The 12,019-nt window shown below is 51.8% G+C and overlaps 1 protein-coding gene and 1 non-coding gene across 2 annotated transcripts in view; one reads left to right on the plus strand and one right to left on the minus strand.

Annotated features, from left to right (window-relative positions):
- The window catches only part of Ncs1 (neuronal calcium sensor 1), a 62,676-nt gene that overhangs the window by 35,775 nt on the left and 14,882 nt on the right, over positions 1-12,019 (plus strand). Inside the window, exon 3 of the mRNA XM_045159885.1 lies at positions 9,881-10,019. Within this exon, the coding sequence (XP_045015820.1) occupies positions 9,881-10,019 (139 nt within the window). The remainder of the gene's footprint in view (positions 1-9,880; positions 10,020-12,019) is intronic.
- LOC123458149 lies at positions 11,849-11,955 on the minus strand. The gene has a single exon (XR_006635447.1). It is a non-coding gene; the product is annotated as a U6 spliceosomal RNA (small nuclear RNA).

Below are 12,019 nucleotides of genomic sequence, written 5' to 3' on the forward strand. Positions count from 1 at the left end.
GCCTTTAATCCTAGTACTCAGGCTGTTGAGGTAGGAGGATCGCAGTGAGCTTCCTGGTCAGCCTGCGTTAGAGTGAGACCCTGCTTAAAACAAACAATAACAACAACAGAACAAAAGTTTCCGAGGTTATGTGTCATGGAGCAAACGAGTATAGTGATGAGAAGGATTAGTGAGGTTTGTAGTGGATTCATGATGCCTGCCTTGGAGGAAGTGGGCGTCCTGAGCCCAGCCAACCATTCAGGGTGGGAGCAGCGGGGGGGGGGGGGGGAGAGAGAGGAGGGACATGCCCAACTCTGCCGTCTTAGCTGTATGTGGAAAGTGGCCTTTCTCTGTCTCCCTTGTTCCGCCCAAGCACATCCTGGCCACACTGTCCGCGGTGCTGTGGTCACTGCCTAGGGGCTACTGCCTCGGCACACCCTCCGCTGCCCATTCTCCACGCAGCGCCAGGTGACCTTGGGAATGGAGCCAACACGAGCTGTTCTCCTCGGAGCCCCTTGCTGGCCTCCCACTGTGCTTGTCAGGGCCGGCCTGGTCCTCATTCAGAGCCCGTGTCATTGCTCATCTCTGTCCCTCGTCCCTTGGCCTCAGATCTCAGCTTGTTGGTCAGGTCAGGTTGCTGTAGTTACCTTGGTGATTCTGGGACAGAACATCTGACCAAAAGCAGCGGATGGGAGGAACGTTTTTACTGTGCCTTGCAGTCCTAAAGGAGAGCTTCCTGGCGGCAGGGCGGCATGTAGGCAGGACTCTGGCATGGAAAAGAATGCAGAGGCTGGACATCGGCCACAGTGGGTGGACAACAGCGGTATGGAGAGTGAGCTGAACTCTGGCAAGGGGGAGCCGGCTAGAACACCCCTAAGCCTCTAGCAACACCTCCTCCAGCAAGACTTCACCTCCCAAATTGCCATCAGCTGCGGACCCAGCACTCAAACACAGGAGTTTAAAGGGAACATCTGACCAAACCGCCACTCGGTTCATGTTGCTTTGTGCTGACTTCCAGCAGGAGCTGGTCAGGGCCCCTGCATGATCCTGAGATTATGTCCAAGTGAAGCCTGGACTAGAACTCAGGACCTTGCTTATAGAAATGGGGTTCTGGGGGCCAGGCAGTCGAACCACCTCACTCAGTATCCAGCCGTAGGTGGCTCCCGTAGTGTCAGCTCCTCAGCACAGGGAGAGGGCTGAAGGCTCAAGAGGTCCAGCTCGCCTCGGTCTGGAGCTGGCCTGGGCCCCTGGCTCTTGTTCTCGGTCCTCCTAGATCTTTCTCACCAGAGCTCAGTTCATCCTTGAACCGAGGGAGCCCATGAGGGAGCTGGCTGAGAAATGGGATGGTTGCCAAAGCTGCCCATGGGCATGGTATTCCCCTGGCAAGCCACCAGGAGGACGCCTTGAGTGGAAAACAACACGGGGCTCAGGGCTGTGACATGGAAAAAAAAAATGCCGACAGCAAAGCCAGCTGGGAAGGTGAATGGTCTGGGAGCCGGGTGGTGTGGTGGGTGGCAGGGTGGGGGATTGTGGGTGCTCTCTTCTTTTTTATGTTTTCTTCTCTGCATCCTTTTAATTATTTGATTATTTTCACGATAATTAAATATCCCAGCAGTGCTGTAACAGAAATAGTGGGTAGGAACAGGAGGGTGTCTGCAGGCGTCTCAGCAGGGCCAGCTGGATCATCCCACTCAGCCGTGGTGAGGAGCCAGCCCCGCTTGGCACCCAACGCAGGGAGGCCTGAGTCCTAAGAGCTGCCCCATGTTACAGGAAACAGGCTCAGAGCGATGGAGCCACTCGGCAGCTCACACAGCTGTGAGAGTGTGTGGAGGGTGGTCTGTGTCCACTTTGTTCCTGCTCCGTGGCCTGGGGCCGAGGGTGCTCAGACATGCCAGTTTCTTGTGCTGGGGAATCCATGCAACTGTAGACCCTGGGGAAAGGAAGGGGAGGAGAGATCCTCCTGAGTGTGTGTCTGGAGCCCTCCTCGGGGAGCTCTCGGGAAAGGGGGTGTTCACTGGCGGGGAGGGAGCCTTTTGACAGGATGACAGCATTCGAGGGAGGCCTCGTGCCCCTCCTGACTCCGGGGTGCAGCCGGCAGTTACGCTTCGTGATTTATCCATCTCTCTGGTTATCGCCTCCTCGGCTCCGCGGGCAGCAGCTGCCTCACCGCACGGAGGGGAGGCGTGGAGCGGTCGTGGGGCGCGCTCCCCTGCAGGTCCCCAGGACAGGGTTCTGTGATTCCCAGGAACGTGAAGTCCTCACGTTCCAGCAGGCGGAGGGAGGCCTGTGGGAGAGCAAGCCCCAGGAGGCACGGAGAGTTGCTCAGGGACCTGGAGAACAAGAGGCCACCCTGGAGTGGCGCCTCGTGGACACCTACTATGTGTTGGCGTGTGCTACTTGCAGGGGCAGCAGGACGGAGGCGCTTGGAATTTGTGGGGGCGTTTGGGGATGCTGGTGGGCGGGGGGGGGGGGAGGAGGGGAGCCGTGGGGGGGGGAGGCCCTGGCACTGTTGGAGAGTAATTCTTAAGTGGCAGTCAGCCTCTAGAATTCTTATGAGGTGACATTTCTTTTCCCTTTTCCCTTATAAAGAAGTGTAAGAACGCAGTTGTCACAGTTGTCGGGTCTGGGAGTGTCTTTTCACATCCTCACCCTGCCTCACAGAGCTGGTGCCCAAACACAGTTGGCCTCATCCCCAGCTCAGTGTCACACGGCTGGCACCTGTGGTGCCCTGCCTTCTGTGACTCAGCCTGGGAAGAAGGTGGCTGTTTCTGCCCTCTCTTGACCAAGGTGTGGGATGGTCCTTGGTGCAGGCTGGGCCAGTGCCTAAGATGTCAGCTCCCATTATCCCAAGCTCATGTGGTAGGGGGGAGGGACAGATCTTCATGGCAGATGCTACGTGGGATCCCACCTCAGACATGAGAAAATTAAGGCTCAGAAAGACAGAGTCAACCTCTCAGGGTCACGAGTGCAGTTGGGGGTTGGGGATATGGTTTAGTGGTTAAAGGTCCTGCTTGCAAAGCCTGGTGGTCTGGGTTAGATTCTTCAGGACCCATGTAAAGCCAGATGTGCAAAATGGCATATGCATCTCTGCACAGGTTCATTGGCAACAGCATGGAGACCCCGGTGCACCCATTCTCTCTTCCTCAGTCTCTCTCTCTCTCAAATAAATTTAAAAAAGTTTTTATAAAACAATGGAGTTGGGACTAGGCTAGGTTTGCTTCAGAACCAGAGCCCTTCCTTTTCAGTTTTTTCTTTCTTTCTTTCTTTCTTTTTTTTCAAGGTAAGGTCTTCCTTTAGCTCAGGCTGACCTGGAATTCACTATGTAGTCTCAGGCTGTCCTTGAACTCTCTGATTCTTCTACCTCAGCCTTCTAAACTCTGAGATTAGGGCAATGTGCCACCACACCCTGCTCCTTTTCAGGTTTTTTTTGTTTTGTTTTATTTTTGTTATTTTTTTTGAGGTAGGTCTTGCTCTAGCGCAGGCTGACCTGAAATTCACTATGTAGTCTCAGAGTGGCGTTGAACTCACAGAAAGCCTCCTACTTCTGTCCCCCAAGTGCTAGGATTAAAGGCATGTACCATGGCCTTTTTTCTTTTTTAATGAAAGAGCAAGAGAGAAAGAATTGGCATGCTAGGGTCTCCAGCCACTGTAATCAAATTCCAGATGTGTGTGTCACCTGGCGCACATGTGCGACCTTGCACATGCATCACCTTGTACATCTGACATATTTGGGATCTGGGGTGTCAAACATGGGTCCTTAGGCTTTACAGGCAAGTGGCTTAACTGGTAAGCCATCTCTCCAGCACTCCTTTTCAGTTTGTTTGTTTAATTTAGTTGAGAGAAAGAGGCAGAGAGAGAAAATGGGGCATGCCAGGTCTTTAGCCACTGCAAATGAACTCCAGATGCATGCCCCATCTTGTGCATCTGTCTCATGTGGGTGCTGGGAAATCAAACCTGGGTCCTTTGGCTTTGCAGGCAAATGCCTTAACCGCTAAGCCATCCTTCCAGGCCTCCATTTTATCTTCCCTTTGGGTGCTGAGACCCCCGTCCTGAAATCCTGGCCATGCTGATCACCTGTGAGCCCAGTTTGCAGTGAACTTGTGACTCAGCTGCTTGGTGGGCCACCTCTGCCCCTCTCCCCAGTCTGGCCTGAGCCCACAGTGGTGTGTGTTGGGGGGGGGCTTTTTTCCTTCTATCCACGTGGGGCAGAGTCAGGTTGGAGGTGCTGAGAAGACAGGTCTTAAGGGCTTCTGGTCCCCACTGGTGATCCCAGGCCAGCAGAGAGAGGAACAGGGCCCAGGGGACTTGGTCCTTTCTCTCTCCCTGCTTCATTCTTGAAGCCTGGGCTCTGTGGCCAGACACCCTGTCTCAGTCAGAGAGCAGCCTGTGGAAAAAAGGTTTATTTTGGCTTACAGGCTCAACAGGAAGCTCCATGATGGCAGGGGAAAACGATGGCATGAGCAGAGGGTGGACATCACCCCCTGGCCAATATCAGGTGGACAATAGCAACAGGAGAGTGTGCATGGGGAAGCTGGCTATAATACCCATAAGCCCGCCCCCAATAGTACACTACCTCAAGGAGGTGTTAATTCCCAAATCTCCATCAGCTGGGAACCTAGCATTCGGAACACCTACGTTTATGGGGGACACCACCACACACCCCATTTGTTAGATGTGTGACTCCATTCAGTATTCACTGAGGACCAAGGAGCAGGGCGTATAGATTCAGGAACTCTGTCTGCATGCATTATCTGTCACTGCATAGGCTATGCCTGTCAGTCCCAAGCCATGGCTTTGAGAGGTGCCAGAAGTTCAGCCCACGGACAGGGCACAGAACATGTGTGGGGTGGCCAGTCTGGGTGGCTGGAGGTAGAGCTCTCCTAGGAGAGGTACAAAGAGGTGAGCAGGAGGCGGCGAGGTACAGAGGGAGAGTAAGAGGGCCGAGCAGAGGAAATAGCCACCTTCATTGGCCTCAGTTTCCCCATATGGAAAGTAGGCATCACTGTTCTTGCCTTCTCAGCTTGTTTAGACAGTGTGGCAAAAATAATACCTGGAGGGCTGGAGAGATGGCTTAGCGGTTAAGGCATTTGCCTGCAAAGCCAAAGGACCCCGGTTTGATTTCCCAGGACCCGTGTAAGCTAGATGCACAAGGCGGCGCACGTGTCTGGAGTTTATTTGCAGTGGCTGGAGGCCCTGGCGTGCCCATTCTCTCCCCCCCCCCACCGCCTTTTTCTCTCTCTCAAATAAATAAATAAAAATAAACTAAAAAAATTTAAAAAGTCATATCTGGAAAGTGCAGGCCCAGTGTCTGGCTCCTGGCAGATGCTCCCTAAAGGCAAATGGCCCTCCTGGGACCCAGACCACTGTCAAGTCAGGCCCTTGTAGGAGATGCCCCTGAGTTTGAGGGTCTCCCGAGACCGTCTGTGGTTCTCCACTTGAGAGTGTCTACCTCCATGTCTGGAGGCATTTCCAGTTGTTCCCTCGGGAGAGCAAGATCTGTGCTATAATATCCTAGACAGCCTCCGACAGAACACGCCAGCCCCAAATGCCAGGTGTGCAGGGTAAGGGAACCCTGACTTGGTCTGATGCAATGAGGAAACTGAGGCATTGTGTGGACAAGGTTGGGAGGAGGCCAGCAGGAGGAGGAGGAGGAAGAAGAGGAGGTCTAGGCTTGTTGGCACCTGACCCAGGCCTAGGGTGGGGAAGGAGTCATGTCTCTGTCTTCTTGGGTGAGATCTTGATACAGCTGTGGAGCGCACCACCTCCTTAGCCAGCCATGGGCACCCTCAAGCTGGTGAGAGTTCGAACCTCTGAATTGTCCCCCCCCCCACACTGCCTCAGCCAAGGCAGGTATCCTCTTTCACCTTGGGAGGATGAGCACTGGGTTACATAATATTTGAGTACAGCCACTTTCCCCAGCCTGCACTAGACGGGGAGGGGGGGCTAGGTCAGGGTGAGTGGACAGCGGGACTCGGAGGGGACTGAGTATCATGGGGTGTGGAACGTGATGGGGACTGTAGTGCAGGCTGGGTGCCTTATGGGGATGGCTTCTCAGGACCCCTGCTGATGGGGTGGGGCCATGCTGACAGCTTCTGCAGGGGTGACTGGAGCCCCCCAAACACCCCCACTAAGGCTAGGCTGGTACCCCTCCCCCAGCCTCTGCAGCTGCTGGCATCTCCTAAGACTCCCTCTGGCGCTATGGGAGGGCCCTTCCCTAGCTCTCCCTCCTCCTGGGCCAGGCCCCAGCAGTGCTTTTGAGAGTTCTTTGTTTTGTCTTTAGTTTTGCTTTAAATGTATTTATTTTGGGGCTGGGGAGATGTCTCAGCAGGTGAAAGCACTTGCTGTACAGGCACGAGGACCTGAGTTTGATCCCCAGCACCCATGTCAGAAGCCTGGCATGGGGCACACATGCCTGCTGCCCCAGGGAAGCAGAGATGGGAGGATTGCTGGCACTTCCTGGTCAGCCAGTCTAACCAAAAAGTGGGGAGCTCCAGATTCACTGAGGGAGTGTCTCAGCAATAAGGAGGAAGAGCAATAAAGAAGGACGCCCTCTGCATGCGTGTGCATGGGGTACATGCATCTGTGTATACATGCATGCACCACACACACACATACAGATACACACCAAAAGAAAGACAAATTTCGAGACAGGCTCTGAGTATGTAGTCAAGAATGGCCTGGAACTCGCTGTGTAGCCCAGGCTGGCTTTGAATTCATGTTAAGTTTTTCTTAATTTTATTTTTTGCTTATTTATTTGAGAGAGAGAAAATGAGGCATACCAAGGCCACTAGCCACTGCAAACGATCTCCAGATGCCTGTGCCACCATGTGCATCTAGCTTACATGGGCTCTAGGGAATTGAACCTGGGTCCTTAGGCTTCACAGGCAAGTGCCTTAACTGCTAAGCCATCTTTCTAGCCCTGAATTCATGATCTTTCTGCCTTGGCCTCCCAAGTGCTAGGATTACAGGTATGTACCACACATGACTTTTTACTATTTTTGTTTTTATTTTTCCAAATATTTTATTTATTTATTCATTTGAGAGAGAGAGACAGAGAGAGAATGAGAATGAATATGGGTGCACCAGGGCCTGTAGCCACTACAAACAAACTCCAGACGCATGTGCCATCTTGTGCATCTGGCTTACATGTATACTGGGAAATTGAACCTGGGTCCTTACGCTTCACAGGCAAGCGCCTTAACTGCTGAGTTATTTCTCCAGCCCTGTTTTTATTTTTATTTATGATTTTTTTTTTTTGAGATAGGGGTTTCCTCTAGCCCAGGCTGACCTGGAATTTACTTTGCAGTCCCAGGCTAGAATTAAAGGCATGCACCACCACGGATGTCTGTTTTTACTTTTTTGAGACAAGGTCTCATGTAGTCCAGGCTGGTCTTGAATCAGTCAAGTAGCAGAGGGTGACCTTGAGCTGTGGAGCCTCCTAAATGCTGGGATTACAGGAGTGTGTTGCCACACTTGGCATTCATATTGTTTTAAAGTAACCCATCAGGGGCTGGAGGGATCGCTTAGCAGTTAAGGCATTTGCCTGCAAAGCCAAATGACCCAGGTTTGATTCTCCAGGACTCAATGTTAGCCAGATGCACAAGGGGGCGCTTGTGTCTGGAGTTCCTTTGCAGTGGCTGGAGGCCCTGGCGTGCCTATTCTCGCTCTCCCTCTCTTTATCTGTCAAATAAACAAATAAATAAAAATAAGATATTAAAGTAACCCATCAGGAGCCCTAGAGTAATGCATATCATTGTAGAGTGAGATGGGCTGGAGGAACAAAAAGAGGAGGCCAGCTGACAGTGGCATAGGGATGCCTGAGTCCTGGCTGGGGTCTGGAGGTCATGAGCCAGGGCTTGCTCCCAAACTCTCTGCCTCCTGGCCCTGAGAAGGAGACCAGGAGACAGCCTCAAGGGAGAGAGCTGGGGGCTGGGACTTGAAAGCTCTGCTGGTGTCAGCGCCCCCTGCTGTCCTGCTCTGTTCTGTCTGAACAGGGCTCACCGCCATCCTAGGGACCAGCAGGAGTAGACCCTGAGGATGCTGCCAGGACGAGATGCAGAGACCTCTGTGAGCCTGGGGATGTCCCATGCTGGCTTGATGTGGGGACACCAGCTGGCAGGCAGGAGGCAGGGGATGCTGGGCAAGGCATGCTGAGATTGCAGGGTTTGAGCCTCCTGGCTTGCTGTGGATAGGGTGGTTGGCCTCTCTGAACCTCAGTGCCTACATCTGCAAAATGGGCTCATTGGCTTTATTGCCAAGTGCTGAGCAATTGAGTGAGGAGCTGTTCTGCTCAGAGCCGGGCACTGGGCTGTTGTCATGGTCACAGTGGAGGAACATGGTCACTGTACTAGAACATTCCTCCTCTGTCTCTGGCCCTCATGGGGTCCTTGGGAGGAGAAGGAGGGAGCTCAGAGCCTTAGCCTGTTTTGGCCTTCACGTTCATTATGGGTGCTGTTGGGATGGCTGTGTACCCACTCCAGGCCCCCTCCCTGAAGAAGCCCTCCTACCTCACAGCCCTCTGCCCCTCAGCCTCACCCTTGCCCTTCCCACACCTCTAGTCTGCACTCACAGGAGCAGCTATAGTTTCATGTCTTTGGACATCTGGTCCATCATTCAGGTTGCCACCTCAGGAGCTCTGCCTGTCCCTCAGAACCATGTGCCTACTTTGTCCCTTTGGCTTCTCCATGTGCTTCCCCCACCCACAGTGCCAATCACAAGAGGCTTCAGGTTCATGACTCCCAGAATCCTCTCCTTTGAGGATGGTGAGGTGAGCAGACCCTTCCGGTGGGATGGTAGAAAGTCAGTGATCTGCTTCCTCCAAGCATTGTCCTCCTCAATATCTGCCTGTCTCCACAGCTGCTCCAGCCTGGGCTGCAGAGGCTTACAAATGACTTCCCTTTTTGCAGCCTCAGTTTCCTCTTCTTTTAAGTGGGCTTCCTTAGAGTACTTTGCACAAGGAGCATGGAGCATCCGTCAGGTTGGGCAATTTCTCTGTCCAGCTGGTGTAGGAGGTGTGGTCCTTGGAGAAGGGCACTGGCACCTGGGAGTGCTCAGCTACACACAGGCGTGGGTTTAAAACCAATGCCTAAAGGTGGTCACTATAGGGATTGATTGGTTTTGTTTGCAGAGCTGGGGATCTGGGACTGGGTAAAATTATATTTGCCAGCCCTGGGGTTGCATGCACTATCTCACCCAATTCCAGCGAAATGAGTGTGCTAACCATTGTTTTTCATACATGAAATTGAGACTCTGAGAGGTGAAGGCCTTTGCCCCAGGCTGCAGAGATAGTGAATGGTAGAGTTAGATTGGGACTTGGGTTCCCAGACCACACCATCAATGGCCTGGGTATCCTATCGTGAGGGCTTGGTACTGGGTCCTGGGACAAGGGTGGGCATGTCCTGGTGGAGCACACAGGGTCCCCCAAGCTCCCCATGGAGTTTCACTGTGCATTCTCCCAGCTTCCTGGGAGCGGGGATGGCGTAGAAGTGGTGGAGAAGCCAGCTGCCACCACATGTGGGGTGGCTCTATGGTGCCAGGAGGGAATGGCCTTTGTGTCAGAGTGCAGCTACCCAGAGGTCATTCATGTGACTCAGTTTAGCCTCTGTGTGGAGCGTAGGGCTGAGAGGCCAGCGCTCTGTGTGCAATATCCGGTGACTTCCTGGTTGACTCCGATTATTCCCCTGGTGCAGATGAGGCTAGAGAGGCGGAGTCACTTGTCCAAGGGCACACAGCTAGTGAGAGGCCGAGGTGTGAGCTTGTGCTTATGGTGGATCAGTATCCATCAGCCTGTGTGACACCATCACCACAGTTCTGACGCACTGTCCTTGAAGCTTTCTTGGATCCTGGGCAGGGGCTCCTGGCAGCGGGTGACAGGCTGTCCTGCTTGTTCTGTCATCTGTAGGTATAAGGGCTTCATCAAGGACTGCCCCAGCGGGCAGCTAGATGCGGCAGGCTTCCAGAAGATCTACAAGCAGTTCTTCCCGTTTGGAGACCCCACCAAGTTCGCCACGTTTGTTTTCAACGTCTTTGATGAAAACAAGGTGAGCAGGGGACTGTGGGTTTGTGCCAACCCTGAGCTCCCCTGAGCTCCTCCCTCCTGTGGCAGCCACGTGATCAGCAGCCTTCCGCACCCTCTCTCCCCTGTGAGGCTCCCTCCTCAGGATGCACTCATGTGCACACGTGCATGGTGGCACACAGCCTTGTGCACACAAGTGCTCACACAGGTGTGTAGGCACACATGCACACATGTCCGTGACTTACATACTCAGTTCTCCACATGCATTGCACATGGGCTTGCAATACATGCACACAAAAACATGTATTCATGCATGTTGGTATAGTATGTCCATATATACACACATGCACATGCTTGTACGTCCTGGGGTTTTTAAAATAAAAACATGTTTCATTTATTTATTTACTTATGAGAGAGAGAGGGAGAATGGGCATGCCAGGGCCTCCAGCCACTGCAAATGCACTCCAGATGCATGCACCACTTTGTGTGTCTGGCTTACATGGGTCCTGGGGAATTAAACCTTGGTCCTTAGGCTTTGCAGACAAATACCTTAACTGATGAGCCATCTCTCTAGCCCAGTCCTGAGATTTCTTACAGGTGCAAAATGTAAACACCTCCAGGGTTAGTAATAGAATCAGTGATCATAACTGTTCAGTATGTGACAAGCCCTCAATGTGGGTTATTTATTACTACGAGCCTGATGGACACCTGTGAGGTGGGTCCTGTTTTTCTTTTTCTTTTCTTTTTTCTTTCTTTCTTTCTTTCTTTCTTTCTTTCTTTCTTTCTTTCTTTCTTTCTTTTTTTTGAGACAAGGTCTCTAGTAGTTCAGACTTGCCTTGAACTCGCTATGTAGCTAAGGCTGGTCTTGAACTCCTGATCCTCCTGCCTCTGCCTTCTAAGTGCTGGGATTACAGACATGCACTACTACCCTGGCAGGGTGGGCGCTTAAAAATTTTTCTTTTCAGGCTGGAGAGATGGCTTAGCAGTTAGGGCACTTGCCTGCAAATCCTAAGGACCCAGGTTCAATTCCCCAGGACCCACATAAGCCAGATGCACAAGGTGGTGCATGCATCTGGAGTTCATTTGCAGCACCCATTCTCTCACTCGTTCCCTCTTTCAAATAAGTAAAAATAAAAAAATATTTTTTTTTCAAGGTGGGGTCTCACTCTAGCCCAAGTTGACCTGGAATTTACTCTATAATCTCAGGTTGGCCTTGAACTCAGAGAGATCCTCCTACCTCTGCCTTCTGAGTGCTGGGATTAAAGGCGTGCACAACCACTCCTGGGTAAATAAATAACTTTTAAAAAATACAGCAACTCTCTCTCTCTCTCTGTCTCTCTTTCTTCCTCTTTCTCTGTCAAATAAATAAAAAAAATAAAATATCTTTTTAAAAATAGAAAAATGGGCTGGAGGGATGGCTTAGCGGTTAAGGCATTTGCCTGCAAAGCCAAAGGACCCAGGTTTGATTCCCCAGGACCCACGTAGCCAGATGCTCAAGGGAGCCCATGCGTCTGGAGTTTGTTTGCAGTGGTTGGAGGCCCTGGTACACCTGTTCTCTCTCTCTCTTTCTCTGTCAAGTAAATAAATAAAAGTGAAATATGCCAGGTGTGGTGGCACACACCTTTAGTCTCAGCACACAGGAGGCAGAGGTAGGAGGATCGCTATGAGTTCGAGGCCACCCTGAGACTACATAGTGAATTTCAAGTCAGCCTGGACTACAGCGAAACCCTACCTTGAAAAACCAAAATAAATAAATAAAATCAAATAAAATAAAATATTAAAAAATACAGCAAACCCAGGCAGTGGGATTAAAGGTGTATACCACCATGCCAGGCTAGGATGAGCACTTTTTTTTTTAATATGGAACGCTTCACGAATTTGCATGTCATCCTTGCGCAGGGGCCATGCTAATCTTCTCTGTATCGTTCCAAGTTTAGTATATGTGCTGCCGAAGTGAGCACAGGGTGAGCACTTTTTTTTTAAATTTTTTAAAAATTTATTTATTTGAGAGCGACAGACACAGAG

Source organism: Jaculus jaculus, chromosome 1, assembly GCF_020740685.1.
Source record: "Jaculus jaculus isolate mJacJac1 chromosome 1, mJacJac1.mat.Y.cur, whole genome shotgun sequence".
NCBI classification, from domain to species: Eukaryota; Metazoa; Chordata; class Mammalia; order Rodentia; family Dipodidae; genus Jaculus; species Jaculus jaculus.